The 17,884-nt window shown below is 40.8% G+C and overlaps 2 protein-coding genes across 7 annotated transcripts in view; both read right to left on the bottom strand.

Annotated features, from left to right (window-relative positions):
• Frmd5 (FERM domain containing) overlaps nt 1-17,884 on the bottom strand; it is a 362,433-nt gene that overhangs the window by 335,827 nt on the left and 8,722 nt on the right. For all 6 annotated transcript variants that reach the window (XM_071667828.1, XM_071667829.1, XM_071667832.1 and 3 more), the window contains exons 2-3: nt 10,426-10,530; nt 9,766-9,808 (exon numbers count right to left, since the gene is read on the bottom strand). In XM_071667828.1, the coding sequence (XP_071523929.1) occupies nt 9,766-9,808; nt 10,426-10,530 (148 nt within the window). The remainder of the gene's footprint in view (nt 1-9,765; nt 9,809-10,425; nt 10,531-17,884) is intronic.
• On the bottom strand, nt 16,663-17,853 carry LOC139751739 (transmembrane protein 272-like). Its single transcript, XM_071667291.1, is given in 2 exon segments — nt 16,663-17,274; nt 17,276-17,853. Coding segments are annotated over 2 exon segments (717 nt in total). The 5' UTR covers nt 17,621-17,853; the 3' UTR covers nt 16,663-16,902.

The following is a 17,884-nucleotide window of genomic DNA, read 5'->3' as shown; positions in this document are numbered from 1 at the left end:
AACCAAGATGAGAAAAAAAGGATAGATAGGTAGTATGTTTGAGGAAAGGAACCTGGATGTTTTGGCTCTCAGTGAAACGAAGCTCGAGGGTAAAGGGGGAGAGTGGTTTGGAAATGTCTTGGGAGTAAAGTCAGGGGTTAGCGAGAGGACGAGCAAGGGAAGGAGTAGCACTACTCCTGAAACAGGAGTGGTGGGAGTATGTGATAGAGTGAAAGAAAGTAAACTCTAGATTGATATGGGTAAAACTGAAAGTGGATGGAGAGAGATGGGTGATTATTGGTGCATATGCACATGGGCATGACAAGAAAGATCATGAGAGGCAAGTGTTTTGTGAGCAGCCGAGCGAGTGTGTTTGTAGTTTTGATGCACGAGACCGGGTTATAGTGATGGGTGATTTGAATGCAAAGGTGAGTAATGTGGCAGTTGAGGGAATAACTGGTGTACATGGGGAGGTCAGTGTTGTAAATGGAAATGGTGAAGAGCTTGTAGATTTATGTGCTGAAAAAGGACTGGTGATTGGGATTACCTGGTATAAAAAGAGATATACATAAGTATACATATGTAAGTAGGAGAGATGGCCAGAGAGAGTTATTGGATTAATTGACAGGCGTGTGAAAGAGAGACTTTTGGATGTTAATGTGCTGAGAGGTGCAACTGGAGGGATGTCTGATCATTATCTTGTGGAGGAGAAGGTGAAGATTTGTAGAGGTTTTTAGAAAAGAAGAGAGAATGTTGGGGTGAAAAGAGTGGTGAGAGTAAGTGAGCTTGGGAAGGAGACTTGTGAGGAAGTACCAGGAGAGACTGAGTACAGAATGGAAAAAGGTGAGAACAAAGGACGTAAGGGGAGTGAGGGAGGAACGGGATGTATTTAGGGAAGCAGTGATGGATTGTGCAAAAGATGCTTGTGGCATGAGAAGCATGGGAGGTGAGCAGATTAGAAAGGGTAGTGAGTGGTGGGATGAAGAAGTAAGATTATTAGTGAAAGAGAAGAGAGATGTATTTGGATGATTTTTACAGGGAAATAATGCAAATGACTGGGAGATGTATAAAAGAAAGAGGCAGGAGGGCAAGAGAAGGGTGCAAGAGGCAAAAAAGAGGGCAAATGAGAGTTGGGGTAAGAGAGTATCATTAAATTTTAGGGAGAATAAAAAGATGCTTTGGAAGGAGGTAAATACAGTGCATAAGACAAGGGAACAAATGGGAACATCAGTGAAGGGGGCTAATGGGGAGGTGATAACAAGTAGTGGTGATGTGAGAAGATGGAGTGGGTATTTTGAAGGTTTGTTAAATGTGTTTGATGATAGAGTGGCAGATATAGGGTGTTTTGGTTGAGGTGGTGTGCAAAGTGAGAGGGTCAGGGAGAATGATTTGGTAAACAGAGAAGAGGTAGCAAAAGCTTTGTGAAAGATGAAAGCCGGCAAGGTAGCGGGTTTGGATGGTATGGCAGTGGAATTTATCAAAAAGGGGGTGACTGTATTGTTGACTGGTTGGTAGGGTTATTTAATGTATGTATGACTCATGGTGAGGTGCCTGACGACTGGCAGAATGCTTGCAATGTGCCTTTGTACAAAGGCAAAGGGGATAAAAGTGAGTGCTTAAATTACAGAGGTATAAGTTTGTTGAGTATTCCTGGTAAATCATATGGGAGGGTATTGATTGAGAGGGTGAAGGCATGTACAGAGCATCAGAATGGGGAAGAGCAGTGTTGTTTCAGAAGTGGAAGAGGATGTGCGGATCAGGTGTTTGCTTTGAAGAATGTATGTGAGAAATACTTAGAAAAGCAAATGGATTTGTATGCAGCATTTTTGGATCTGGAGAAGGCATATGATAGAGTTGATAGAGATGCACGTAGAAGGTATTGAGAATATAAGGTGTGGGAGGTAAGTTGTTAGAAGCAGTGAAAAGTTTTTATCGAGGATGAAAGGCATGTGTACGTGTAGGAAGAGAGGAAAGTGATTGGTTCTCAGTGAATGTTGGTTTGCGGCAGGGGTACGTGATGTCTCCATGGTCGTTTAATTTGTTTATGGATGGGGTTGTTAGGGAGGGGAATACAAGAGTTTTGGAAAGAGGGGCAAGTATGCAGTCTGTTGTGGATGAGAAAGCTTGGGAAGTGAGACAGTTGTTGTTTGCTGATAATTCAGCGCTGGTGGCTGATTCTGGTGAGAAACTGCAGGAGCTGGTGACTGAGTTTGGTAAAGTGAAAGAAGAAAGCTGGGAGTAAATGTGAATAAGAGCAAGGTTATTAGGTACAGTAGGGTTGAGGGACAAGTCAATTGGGAGGTAAGTCTAAATGGAGAAAAACTGGAGGAAGTGAAGTGTTTTAGATATCTTGGAGTGGATTTGGCAGCGGATGGAACCATGGAATCGGAAATGAATCATAGGGTGGGGGAGGGGGCAAAAGTTCTGGGAGCGTTGAAAAATGTGTGGAAATCGAGCACGTTATCATGGAAAGCAAAAACCAACCTCTTATTCACTGCCACACATCTTTCTTACCCTTTCTTTACTTACTCAATTAAACCATCTTACACCACACATTGTCCTCAAACATTTTATTTCCAATGCATCCATCCTCCTACACACAACCCTACATAGCCTATGCACATGCCACATTCTTCATCACTTCCAGAACCTTCGCCCCCCTCCCCCATCCTATGACTCACTTCTGCTTCCAAGATTCCATTCACTGCCAAGTCCACTCAAGGATATCTTAAACACTTCACTTCCTCCAATTTTTCTCCATTCAGACTTACATCCCACTGACTTGCCTCTCAACCCTGCTGAACCTAATAACCTTGCTGTTATTCACATTTACTCTCAAATTTCTCCTTTCACACACTATTCTAAACTCAGTCACCAACTTCTACAGTTTCTCACTCGAATCAGCCATCAGAGCTGTATTATCAGCAAACAACAATTGACCCATTTACCATGCCTCATCCCAGCAGAATGCATACTTCCCCTCTCTCCATAATTCTTGCATTTACCTCCCTAACCACCTCATCCATAAGCAAATCAAACAACTGTAGTGACATCACATGCCCCTGTCGCAGACCGAACTTCACTGAGAACCAATCACTCTCCTCTCTTCTTAACTGTACACATGCCTTACATCCTTGATAAAAACTTCTCACTGCTTCTAGCAGCTTACCTGACACACCTAACAACCCTATCATATGTCTTCTCCAGATCCATGAATGGTACATAAAAATCGATCTGTTTTTCTAAGTATTTCTTACAAACATTCTTCATAGTATATCCCTGATCCAGACATCCTCTTCCATTTCTGAAACCACACTACTCCTCCTCAATCTGATGCTCTGTACATGCCTTCACCCTCTCAATCAATACCCTCCCATACAATTTTCCAGGTATACTAAACAAACTTATGCCTTTGTAGTTTGAACACTCAAGTACCTTTATCCCCTTTGCCTTTGTACAATGGCACTATACATGCATTCTGCCAATCCTCTGGCACTTCACCATGATCCATACATACAATGAATATCCTTACCAACCAATCAACAACACAGTCACCCCCTTTCTTAAATTCAACTGCAGTACCATCCACTCCCACTGCCTTACCAGATTTCACCTTCTGCAAGGCTTTCACCACCTCCTCTCTTCACTAAATAACTCTCTCTGAATCTCTCATTTCACACACCATCCCGACCAAAATGCCTTACATCTGGCACTCCATCATCAAACACTTTCAACAAACCTTCAAAATACTCACTCCATCTTTTCCTCACTCCATCACTGTACCCGTTATCACTTCCCCCTTGCCCTCTTCACTACTGTTCCCATTTGCTCTCTTGACTTTCACATTATTCACCTCCTTCCAAAAATCTTTTTATTTTCCCAAAAGTTTAATGATACTCTCACCTCAACTCTCATTTGCCCTCTTTTTTAACCCTTGCACTTTCCTTTTGACCTCCTGCCACTTTCTCTTATACATCTCCCATTTATTGGCATGCCTTCCTTGTAAGCACCATCCAAATGCATCTATTTTCTCTTTCACTAACAACTTTACTTATTAATCCCACCACTCACTATCCTTTCTAATCTGCCCCCTCCCATCTTTCTCATGCCACATGCATCTCTTGCACATGCCATCACTGCTTCCATAAATATATCCCATTTCTCATCCACTCCAGTCACTTCATTTGCTATCACCTTTTGCCATCCTACACCCAAGTCTCCTTTCCAAGCTCACTTACTCTCATCACTCTCATCTCCCCCTACATTCTCTCCTCTTTTCTGAAAACCTCTACAAATCTTCACCTTCGCTTCCAAAAGACAGTAATCAGACATCCCACCAGCTGCCCCTCTCAAAAAATTTATGTCCAAAAATCTCTCTGTTACACACCTATCAATTCATATGTAATCTAATAATGTTCTTTAACCATCTTTCTTACTCACATATGTATACTTGTGTATATCTATCATTTTAAACCAGGTATTCCCAATCACCAGAATTTTTTTCAGAACACAAATCAACAAGCTCTTCACCATTTCCATTCACAACATTGAATACCCGATGTACATCAATTATAACATCAACTGCCACATTACTTAACTTTGCATTCAAATTACCCATCATCAATACCCAGTCTCGTGCATTAACACTGCTGACTCACTCACTCCGCTGCTCCCAAAACACTTGCCTCTCATGATCTTTCTTCTCATAACCAGATGCATAAGCACCGAAAATCACCCATCTCTTGCCATCCACTTTCAGCTTTACCGTTATCTAGAATTCATTTTCTTACACTCTATCACACAGTCCCACAACTCCTGCTTCAGGAGTAGTGCTACTCCTTCCTTAGGTCTTGTCTCTCACGAACCCCGAACTTTACTCCCTAGATGTTTCCAAACCCTTCTTCAGAGCCAGAACATCCAAGTTTCCTCAAACATGCTACCTATCTCTCCTTTCTTCTCATCTTGGTTACATCCACACACACACATTCAGATACCCGAGTATGAGACTTCGAGGGGGATGAGCACTCCCTGCTTGACTCCTTCTGTTTCCTCTTTTAAAAATTGAAATGTAAGAGGTGGAGGGTTTCATGTCCCCTGCTCCCACCCCCTTTAGTCCCCCTTCTACGACATGCGGGGAATACGGGGCTTGAATTCTTTTTCCCCTACCTCAGGGATGAAAATGTAGAATAAATGTTAACATCATACATTTACATAAACTTGACTAAATTAATCAAAAAAGCCCTTGAATGCAATTTATACATTAAAGTTTCAGAGATTCTGTTCAGGAATGTCCTTATGTTTGCAATGGCCTATCCCACTTTTGGGGAACTTTATACAGGTACACCAATGATTTTCCGGCAACTGATGGTTTGGCACCTCCTTTAGTCCAGTCAAAATTACGTGAGGGAACTTGAAATTACCACGGCCACCAGACTAGTTTACTGGGCAGCCACAGATGGCATTGTGTGTGGGGCACACTTATTTTCATTCTTTACACTGCACTTGTTGGTGGTGATACCACAATTCTGTGAGATTCTTAGCTTATTTTGCATAAATTCAACCATAGCTATGGCTTCTAAGACATATGAGAGTGTCAGTCATGGTGTCAAACGTAAACATCAGTCCATATCGATCCAAGATAAAGTAGAACTGTTGAAAAATATGGACTGTGGTGTTTTGGTGCGTAAGCTGTGTGACATGTACAGTATTGGTTCATCAACTGTTTACGATATGAAAAAGCAAAGGGAGAAAATATTGAACTTCTATGCAGACAGCAATTCCAAGAAGCAAATGACGATTGGAAAACTATGAAAGATGGTATGAGTACTGAGCATGATCGAGTGATGATGGAAAGGTTTCAACAGTATCGAAGTGATGGAGTGGACAGTCAGGTAGCATGATAATGGACCAGGCTAAGTTGCTCCATAAAGAACTTGAATTACAACATGAACATGACTATAGTGAAGGATGGGTTCAAAGATTCAAGAAGGGTCATGGAATTTCCATGAATAAAGTGTGTGGAGAAAAGCGGTCTGCAAACCATAAAGGAGCTGCCGAGTATGCGGACGAATTTGCAAAACTCGTAGCTGACAAGCACCTCAGTCCTGAGCAGGTGTATATTGTATTTCATTTATTTATTAAATTTACATTTGATATTTGTTTAATCTGAATTTCTAGCAGTCCAAGGTATACTTTAGACACATGGGAGATGTATAATTAGTGGGTTAGAGGTGTGTCGATGAATTATTACTGCGTGACCATGGTAGGTCTGGCAAAATGGTTAATTCGGTAAGGCTTTGGAACCAAGAGTGCTGAAAAAACCAGTGGTGTACATGTATTTTGTTAAGATATGAAAACAATTACAAACAATAACCATATGATACTGATGCCTTGCACTTTTCATTGCTGTGATCCTCTTATAAGAACCCTTCCATGGACTCCTCTAGTCCTTAACCCACTGACTGCTGATAAACCATATACAATATGAGACACCTCCAGCAAATACTGTAAGTGTGCTGTATATCCTGGTTAGGGTAAACAATGAAGTAGTAAATCTGGAAGCATTTATTGTCTACTCACAATTTTTCCACTTGATCTCTTTCAAAGTTTGATCTGAAGAATGGTTACTGGCAATGTGTACAAAATGATCAGTCAACTATCTTTCCATGTTTCACACACCACTAGGAAGTAATAAGTGGTTAAAATTACCATTTCGTTTAGCTGTAAATAGTAAAATATTCCAGAAGAGGCTGAATGCTGCCCTAGTGGGTCTGAAAGGAGATGTATGTGTAGCTGGTGAACATGAGAGTAATGTAATGTGTGTTAACTGTTAAAGAGATGCAGGAAGCAAGGGAACAAGCTCAAAAATTGTAAGACAGAACTGAGGAAATCTGAGATTTCTTTTCTAAGCCATAAGGCATCTAAACATGGTTTGAAACCTTATCCTGAGAAGATAGCAACCATGGTAAAGATGAAAATTCCACAAAATGTGACAAAGGTACGGAGATTAGCAGGCATGGTGAATTATCTAGCTAGATTCTTGCATATATTGTCTAATGTAATGGAACCTATCCATCAACTAGTTAATAAAGATGTTGAATGGCAACAGGGAAGAGTACAGGGAAACTCTAGGCAAGGTCAAGAAGTTGGTGACATCCTCTCTAGCATTAGGTTTCTATGACCAAAACAAACCAACAAGCATAGGTGCTATGCTGATGCATGAAGGTAAACCAATACCTTATGCAAGCAGTGTAATGACTCTTAAATGGACTACGTATGCACAGACAGAAAGAAATGATAGCAATTGTATTTGCCCTGACAAAGATTCATCAGTATACATTTGGGAGACTGACCAAAGTAATGAGTGACCACAAAAACAGCCCCTAGACCAAGTGCCACAGTGACCGCTCACCAGTATGACAAAGAATTGGAATATCAGCCCGGGTGATACATGCACATCGCAGATTTTTTGTCAAGGACACACTAGAGAATAAGAGAAGAAAAATGTTTGAGAATATCACTAGAGCATTTGGAGAAGATAAAGCAATCAACAACAAATGATGAGACAATGAATTTGGTCTTGAAAACCATAATTGCTGCATAAACTGAAACCAAAGAGTGTCCCCAACCAAGAGTTGAGTTCTCAGCACAAAATGGTCAGATATTCAAATGAGATAGGATGGTTTTATCTCATGTTTTGCATGCTAAGATCATAAAAGGCCATACACTCAACTCATACAAGTGTAGAAGGCTATTTGAAGCATGCAAGGGAATGTGTATACCGGCCAAGTATGAATGCTGAGATCAAAGAGCACATCACCCAGTGTAAAATATGCAAATTATTCAACAATACCCAACAGAAGGCCCCCTTAATGTCCCATGAGAAAGCAGACCAACCATGGGAAACAATAAGTGTTGATTTATTTGAGCTGAGGAATCAGAACTTTTTACTACTGTAGCACCTTTTGGGAATCTGATGTGTTGGATTACACAAGGACCAGCATAGTGAACAAAAGACTGAAAACTAACTTTGCAAGATATGGAATTCCATCAGTGCTGATCAGTGACAATGGGCCACAAATCATCAGTTCTAACTTCCCTCAATCAAATGGAATGCATGAATCAGTGACAAAGAGTCTGATCAGGAGAGCTGTGACCATCAGGAAATGATCTATATTTGGCCATATTGGACTACAAAACAACCCAATGCAGGATATGGAAATCAGTCCACCTCAATGGAACCTTGGAATGAACCAAACATTATTAACAATGTCATCTAAACTCCTATTACTGCATGGGACAGATGTTTCACTTGAAAAGAAAAAAAGACCATTCACAAATTTGAAGAGTGCATGGTACTACAATGAGACAGCGAACAATCTTGACCCATTAGAAGAAGGAAACATGGTAAGAATCAAACCAAGTACTCTCAGAGACAAGACCTGACAGAAAGAAACAGTGAAGAAGAGGTTGGATGTGAGGTCATATGAGGTGATAACAAATTGGAAAACAGTACAATGCAATAGACTAATGAATGAGACTTGGACAATGAAGAAAGGCCACGAGATAGTATGACGAGATGTGTAAGCTGATGCAGGATTAGAGACAGACTCAGGTTTGGTGGACAGTGTGAATACAGTAGTGGGTGTGCCAAGTGGTATCCAGAACCAGAAAAATGAAGTAGGTTATAGAGATTTTTTAATGAGGCAAATGAAGTTTAGGTTATAGAGATGATTCCAGTGCAGCAAGTGAAGTTACTAAGTGTAGTATGAGACCAACTATAAATGTGCTTCCAGTTAGATTTAAGGATTACACTGTAACCAAATAAATATGTTTGTACATAAGAATACTCACACAACGGTGTCATAAATAATCTCTCTTAGTTTAAATAATAACACATTTAACAACCCAATCATATATTTGTAATCAATATTTTCTATATTGATGCACAATTATACAGCACAATGCTTTGTCTTTCAAGAGAAAGGATGTAATAATATTCATGTTTATTACAGTCTATCGTAGCATGTTTTCTATAAGTAAGCAGCTACTTTGTTGATATCCACAAAAATATAAGAAATCTTTTCCTTGACAATATGCTGGGCAAGGTGATATTAATATGATGATAATCTACTTAAAATACATTTGGGACATTACATCTCACACTACAGCACACATCCCATTGTTCTATAAGTTTACTGGGTTTGCTACATATGATATTTCTTTGTGCAAGGTTTTCACAGAACATAATCCCTGCATAAAGCAAGAGATGGGTGTAACATTTAACACATCACAAGACCCATCATGCCCTAGATGCAACTTCAACAACGAAGACACTGAACACTTACTCCTCAATTTCTCTGTACTCATCCAGCTGAGACATACACAATATCACCACACTTTATGACCTATGGTCCTGCCCAGCAGATGTGGCAAATTTCCATAGAGATAAATAAACCCCACAGAAGGGACTCAAGGGGTAGGAAGGTAAGGTGAATAATACCTTTCACCTTCCTGCCCCAGAACCCATTTCTATGAGGCTTCCCCAGTGCTCAGAAAGCCAGACGTATACATACAGTGCACATATACATCATACTTTTAACTATTTCATTCATAATCTCCCCCTCAAACTCATTTTTTCCTCATCCAACTTTATCAAATTTCCACTTCACTATGCCTAACTAAACATATCTTATGTTTTAAGTCAATATTGCATCACATACTCATTCAATCAATCATACAATATCTGAATTTGTAGAATTCTCATATCCATCAATTGTTACTCACTTTTTATTTGTCTCAAGATGTTCTTGTTTGGATCTAGCCAATGCTGAAATAAATAAAAAAAAAGGAAAATTAAAAGCATTGTATAGAATAAATAAGGATATGCAATAACATCAATGCAACTGTGATTTAAGATGAAAAGGATTACTACCTAGTCACTTGAAGGTATTGCTGAAGAATAAATAAATAAAGGTACTTTTGTATTACAATACATTCCCATCTATTTAAATTTTCATATCAAAAACAAATAATTTATTCCCCTTAATCTAAACCATAAGAAAATGCCCAACGCAACAAATAAAATCATATGTCTGTCACACCAATTTAACACTATATGGGGTGGTAAACTCTCATATAAAAGATGCTACCTACTATATGCCATTGTAAAGACAAGGTAGCAGGCAATGAACACACAAAAGTAACACCTTTTTTTTTCTGCCTGATTTTGCCATTTCAAAAGAGACAAATGATAAGCATGACTTTCAAATGAACATTTTAGTCTTTTATGCCTTTAAGATCTAGTTCAATTTTTCAAGGTAGAATATCATATAATGGTGAGATAACATATCACTGAATCAATTTTCCTTTATGTAACTTTATTGCACTTTAAAAACCACAGTATACAACAGTGTACAATTCATAACAGAACAAAATACCACTTACTCTCTGTTTATTCTGGTCAACATAACGCAGAGCAAAGTAATCAGTTTCTATGAGATTAAGCTTGTTAAACACATAGTCTAGAAGAACTTTTCCTTTGTGGTAACTCTGAAAAAAAACATAATTTGTATTAATACACACATATCTTCATGATAATATAGTGACAACATCCTAACAGAACAGTAAGTCCTGTCTTTTTAATGGGCTGGTACACCATATGGGATACTTAATTCACAGTGCATGAAATGATGCATGTGCCAATCCACACAAGAGTTCTCAAGTTGTTATTTCTAACAAAAAAGAAACTTTTTGTCACACCCCCTAAACAAACCTGAACCCTCCAACCTCCCCTGTGGCATCCCAAGACCATTTATAGGTATGTAGTAAGCCTAAAGTAAAATTATGGGGTGAATGTACTAAAGCTCTGGACTTAGTAAACCAGAAGGCTTTATGAGAAAAGTAGCAAATCAAATACTATAGGTAAACATGTGATTGTCCAAAACATGTTTTGGACAATCACGTTTACCAAATTGCATCCTAGCTATGTCTCTTCGATGTATATCAACTGACTGTTATATTTCTCTCTTGTGTCTCCCCTGATGATGTGATTATTACACGAAAGTACACTTGGGAACTTTTCGTGTTTCATTTTCCCCGTGGACTCATAGGAATATAGGAATATATATATATATATAAATATATATATATATATATATATATATATATATATATATTTTTTTTTTTTTTTTTTTATACTTTGTCGCTGTCTCCCGCGTTTGCGAGGTAGCGCAAGGAAACAGACGAAAGAAATGCCCCCCCCCCATACACATGTACATACACACGTCCACACACGCAAATATACATACCTACACAGCTTTCCATGGTTTACCCCAGACGCTTCACATGCCCCGACTCAATCCACTGACAGCACGTCAACCCCTATATACCACATCGCTCCAATTCACTCTATTCCTTGCCCTCCTTTCACCCTCCTGCATGTTCAGGCCCCGATCACACAAAATCTTTTTCACTCCATCTTTCCACCTCCAATTTGGTCTCCCTCTTCTCCTCGTTCCCTCCACCTCCGACACATATATCCTCTTGGTCAATCTTTCCTCACTCATTCTCTCCATGTGCCCAAACCATTTCAAAACACCCTCTTCTGCTCTCTCAACCATGCTCTTTTTATTTCCACACATCTCTCTTACCCTTACGTTACTTACTCGATCAAACCACCTCACACCACACATTTTCCTCAAACATCTCATTTCCAGCACGTCCATCCTCCTGCGCACAACTCTATCCATAGCCCACGCCTCGCAACCATACAACATTGTTGGAACCACTATTCCTTCAAACATACCCATTTTTGCTTTCCGAGATAATGTTCTCGACTTCCACACATTTTTCAAGGCTCCCAAAATTTTCGCCCCCTCCCCCACCCTATGATCCACTTCCGCTTCCATGGTTCCATCCGCTGACAGATCCACTCCCAGATATCTAAAACACTTCACTTCCTCCAGCTTTTCTCCATTCAAACTCACCTCCCAATTGACTTGACCCTCAACCCTACTGTACCTAATAACCTTGCTCTTATTCACATTTACTCTTAACTTTCTTCTTCCACACACTTTACCAAACTCAGTCACCAGCTTCTGCAGTTTCTCACATGAATCAGCCACCAGCGCTGTATCATCAGCGAACAACAACTGACTCACTTCCCAAGCTCTCTCATCCCCAACAGACTTCATACTTGCCCCTCTTTCCAGGACTCTTGCATTTACCTCCCTAACAACCCCATCCATAAACAAATTAAACAACCATGGAGACATCACACACCCCTGCCGCAAACCTACATTCACTGAGAACCAATCACTTTCCTCTCTTCCTACACGTACACATGCCTTACATCCTCGATAAAAACTTTTCAGTGTTGTAAATGGAAATGGTGAAGAGCTTGTAGATTTATGTGCTGAAAAAGGACTGATGATTGGGAATACCTGGTTTAAAAAGCGAGATATACATAAGTATACTTATGTAAGTAGGAGAGATGGCCAGAGAGCGTTCTTGGATTACGTGTTAATTGACAGGCGTGCGAAAGAGAGACTTTTGGATGTTAATGTGCTGAGAGGTGCAACTGGAGGGATGTCTGATCATTATCTTGTGGAGGCTAAGGTGAAGATTAGTATGGGTTTTCAGAAAAGAGGAGTGAATGTTGGGGTGAAGAAGGTGGTGAGAGTAAGTGAGCTTGGGAAGGAGACCTGTGTGGGGAAGTACCAGGAGAGACTGTGTACAGAATGGAAAAAGGTGAGAACAATGGAAGTAAGGGGAGTGGGGGAGGAATGGGATGTATTTAGGGAATCAGTGATGGATTGCGCAAAAGATGCTTGTGGCATGAGAAGAGTGGGAGGTGGGCTGTTTAGAAAGGGTAGTGAGTGGTGGGATGAAGAAGTAAGAGTATTAGTGAAAGAGAAGAGAGAGGCATTTGGACGATTTTTGCAGGGAAAAAATGCAATTGAGTGGGAGATGTATAAAAGAAAGAGACAGGAGGTCAAGAGAAAGGTGCAAGAGGTGAAAAAAAGGGCAAATGAGAGTTGGGGTGAGAGACTATCAGTAAATTTTAGGGAGAATAAAAAGATGTTCTGGAAGGAGGTAAATAGGGTGCGTAAGACAAGGGAGCAAATGGGAACTTCAGTGAAGGGCGTAAATGGGGAGGTGATAACAAGTAGTGGTGATGTGAGAAGGAGATGGAATGAGTATTTTGAAGGTTTGTTGAATGTGTCTGATGACAGAGTGGCAGATATAGGGTGTTTTGGTCGAGGTGGTGTGCAAAGTGAGAGGGTTAGGGAAAATGATTTGGTAAACAGAGAAGAGGTAGTAAAAGCTTTGCGGAAGATGAAAGCCGGCAAGGCAGCAGGTTTGGATGGTATTGCAGTGGAATTTATTAAAAAAGGGGGTGACTGTATTGTTGACTGGTTGGTAAGGTTATTTAATGTATGTATGACTCATGGTGAGGTGCCTGAGGATTGGCGGAATGCGTGCATAGTGCCATTGTACAAAGGCAAAGGGGATAAGAGTGAGTGCTCAAATTACAGAGGTATAAGTTTGTTGAGTATTCCTGGTAAATTATATGGGAGGGTATTGATTGAGAGGGTGAAGGCATGTACAGAGCATCAGATTGGGGAAGAGCAGTGCGGTTTCAGAAGTGGTAGAGGATGTGTGGATCAGGTGTTTGCTTTGAAGAATGTATGTGAGAAATACTTAGAAAAGCAAATGGATTTGTATGTAGCATTTATGGATCTGGAGAAGGCATATGATAGAGTTGATAGAGATGCTCTGTGGAAGGTATTAAGAATATATGGTGTGGGAGGCAAGTTGTTAGAAGCAGTGAAAATATATATATATATATATATATATATATATATATATATATATATATATATATATATATATATATATATATATATTTTTTTTTTCTTTTTTTTATACTTTGTCGCTGTCTCCCGCGCTTGCGAGGTAGCGCAAGGAAACAGACGAAAGAAATGGCCCAACCCCCCCCCATACACATGTATATACATACGTCCACACACGCAAATATACATACCTACACAGCTTTCCATGGTTTACCCCAGACGCTTCACATGCCTTGATTCAATCCACTGACAGCACGTCAACCCCGGTATACCACATCGCTCCAATTCACTCTATTCCTTGCCCTCCTTTCACCCTCCTGCATGTTCAGGCCCCGATCACACAAAATCTTTTTCACTCCATCTTTCCACCTCCAATTTGGTCTCCCTCTTCTCCTTGCTCCCTCCACCTCCGACACATATAACCTCTTGGTCAATCTTTCCTCACTCATCCTCTCCATGTGCCCAAACCACTTCAAAACACCCTCTTCTGCTCTCTCAACCACGCTCATTTTATTTCCACACATCTCTCTTACCCTTACGTTACTCACTCGATCAAACCACCTCACACCACACATTGTCCTCAAACATCTCATTTCCAGCACATCCATCCTCCTGCGCACAACTCTATCCATAGCCCACGCCTCGCAACCATACAACATTGTTGGAACCACTATTCCTTCAAACATACCCATTTTTGCTTTCCGAGATAATGTTCTCGACTTCCACACATTCTTCAAGGCTCCCAGAATTTTCGCCCCCTCCCCCACCCTATGATCCACTTCCGCTTCCATGGTTCCATCCGCTGCCAGACCCACTCCCAGATATCTAAAACACTTCACTTCCTCCAGTTTTTCTCCATTCAAACTCACCTCCCAATTGACTTGACCCTCAACCCTACTGTACCTAATAACCTTGCTCTTATTCACATTTACTCTTAACTTTCTTCTTTCACACACTTTACCAAACTCAGTCACCAGCTTCTGCACTTTCTCACATGAATCAGCCACCAGCGCTGTATCATCAGCGAACAACAACTGACTCACTTCCCAAGCTCTCTCATCCCCAACAGACTTCATACTTGCCCCTCTTTCCAAAACTCTTGCATTTACCTCCCTAACAACCCCATCCATAAACAAATTAAACAACCATGGAGACATCACACACCCCTGCCGCAATAATGGATTTGTATGTAGCATTTATGGATCTGGAGAAGGCATATGATAGAGTTGATAGAGATGCTCTGTGGAAGGTATTAAGAATATATGGTGTGGGAGGCAAGTTGTTAGAAGCAGTGAAAAGTTTTTATCGAGGATGTAAGGCATGTGTACGTGTAGGAAGAGAGGAAAGTGATTGGTTCTCAGTGAATGTAGGTTTGCGGCAGGGGTGTGTGATGTCTCCATGGTTGTTTAATTTGTTTATGGATGGGGTTGTTAGGGAGGTGAATGCAAGAGTTTTGGAAAGAGGGTCAAGTATGAAGTCTGTTGGGGATGAGAGAGCTTGAGAAGTGAGTCAGTTGTTGTTCACTGATGATACAGCGCTGGTGGCTGATTCATGTGAGAAACTGCAGAAGCTGGTGACTGAGTTTGGTAAAGTGTGTGAAAGAAGAAAGTTAAGAGTAAATGTGAATAAGAGCAAGGTTATTAGGTATAGTAGGGTTGAGGGTCAAGTCAACTGGGAGGTAAGTTTGAATGGAGAAATACTGGAGGAAGTAAAGTGTTTTAGATATCTGGGAGTGGATCTGGCAGCGGATGGAACCATGGAAGCGGAAGTGGATCATAGGGTGGGGAAGGGGGCGAAAATCCTGGTAGCCTTGAAGAATGTGTGGAAGTCGAGAACATTATCTCGGAAAGCAAAAATGGGTATGTTTGAAGGAATAGTGGTTCCAACAATGTTGTATGGTTGCGAGGCGTGGGCTGTGGATAGAGTTGTGAGCAGGAGGATGGATGTGCTGGAAATGAGATGTTTGAGGACAATGTGTGGTGTGAGGTGGTTTGATCGAGTAAGTGACGTAAGGGTAAGAGAGATGTGTGGAAATAAAAAGAGCGTGGTTGAGAGAGCAGAAGAGGGTGCTTTGAAATGGTTTGGGCACATGGAGAGAATGAGTGAGGACAGATTGACCAAGAGGATATATGTGTCGAAGGTGGAGGGAACGAGGAGAAGTGGGAGACCAAATTGGAGGTGGAAAGATGGAGTGAAAAAGATTTTGTGTGATCAGGGTCTGAACATGCAGGAGGGTGAAAGGAGGGCAAGGAATAGAGTGAATTGGATCGATGTGGTATACCGAGGTTGACGTGCTGTCAGTGGATTGAATCAGGGCATGTGAAGCATCTTGGGTAAACCATGGAAAGCTGTGTAGATATATATATTTGCGTGTGTGGACGTATGTATATACATGTGTATGGGGGTGGGTTGGGCCATTTCTTTCGTCTGTTTCCTTGCGCTACCTCGCAAACGCGGGAGACAGCGAAAAAAAAATATATATATATATATATATATATATATATATATTTTCTTTCAAACTAATCGCCATTTCCCGCATTAGCGTGGTAGCGTTAAGAACAGAGGACTGGGCCTTTGAGGGAATACCCTCACCTGGCCCAATTCTCTGTTCCTTCTTTTGGAAAATTGAAAAAAAAAAAAAAAACGAGAGGGGAGGATTTCCAGCCCCCCGCTCCCTCCCCTTTTAGTCGCCTTCTACGACACGCAGGGAATACGTGGGAAGTATTCTTAATCCCCTATCCCCAGGGATAATATATATATATATATATATATATATATATATATATATATATATATATATATAAATCTTCTTTGTCACCAAGCTTAATATCTAAAAAGCAAAGCAAAAATGAGCTTACAATATCTGGGTTTCCATGGTATGAACTTTTGTCTCAGCTGACATGAAGCTAGTCTACATTTTGTGTACAATGATACCTTTTTCCTCTAATATGAACTGGTAGCATCTGGTCCCAAGAACTTCATTTCCAGGAAAAGCAGTAAAAAAAATATCATGCTTAATACATTCAATTCACCTTTGCCCGAGAATTGTTATGTCACCTAGTGAAAATCAGACCTGTGCTTCAGACAAACGACTGTGTTGCATGACAACTGTAGCCACAGACAGGCAACACATGCATGAAGTCAACAAACCAGCAGCAATATAGACAGACGTTAATAGCCAGAAAGCAAACTGGTAGAGTGTATAGTCACAGTAAAACACACTATCCGAATTGTAGCTTGGTTCGTAGATCCGGTAAACCCAGAAACAACCTAATATGAACCAAACGGTTAAAAAAAAGTTGATGGAACCAGTGAACTGAAGTCTACGATGCCAAGGAGTTGGAGTATCTGCTCCTTCTCCTCCTTCATCTTCTTCTGCTAGTGGATGATGCAATCTTCCTTGGAAACTCAATAATTTTTTTTTTTTTTTTTTTTTTTTTTACTATGCCAAATGTACCTCCAACAACAAGATAGATGGGGATATATGGTTCAGTAGGGCATGCATCCATTTTCAGCGATCCCACAATGATCATAAAAACAGGTATCACTATGGTTACACCATATATATATATATATATGGTTGGTACATGGGAGGCGGCGCCGGCATGTGCGGCGGGGGCATGGCGTACTGGCAGGCTCCTCCCACGGCAGTGGCCTTGGCTCCTCCCGCTGTCAGCCTCTCCTCCCGCATCGCCGTCAACATGAGGAATCATCGGGTCATCTCCTACACTTCCCCGACCCCGAGGGCCACCAGGACGCCTCCAGATGCTGATAAGATGGATCATTACCCACAATCCGCTTCAGAAACTCTGAAGTAGATGGCAATAAGCTCCAAGAATGAGGCAGCAACTTAGGAGGACTCTTTCTGAGTTGAGGTTGCGGTCCCTTTATTCTCCAGGTGTGGACATGCTATGAATGGAATAACCTTGACAGTGATGTCCCAGATATCAGCGATAGATGTGGTGATCCCTATTGACCATTTGGACAATCATGTGGTCCCATGAAAAGGGGCCCCTAAAACTGTTACAAGCAAGACAACTCCCAGCTCC

This window comes from Panulirus ornatus, chromosome 12, assembly GCF_036320965.1.
Source record: "Panulirus ornatus isolate Po-2019 chromosome 12, ASM3632096v1, whole genome shotgun sequence".
Taxonomy (NCBI): domain Eukaryota; kingdom Metazoa; phylum Arthropoda; class Malacostraca; order Decapoda; family Palinuridae; genus Panulirus; species Panulirus ornatus.
Note: the sequence above shows the minus strand (reverse complement) of the source record. Positions and strands in the feature narration are given on the sequence as shown.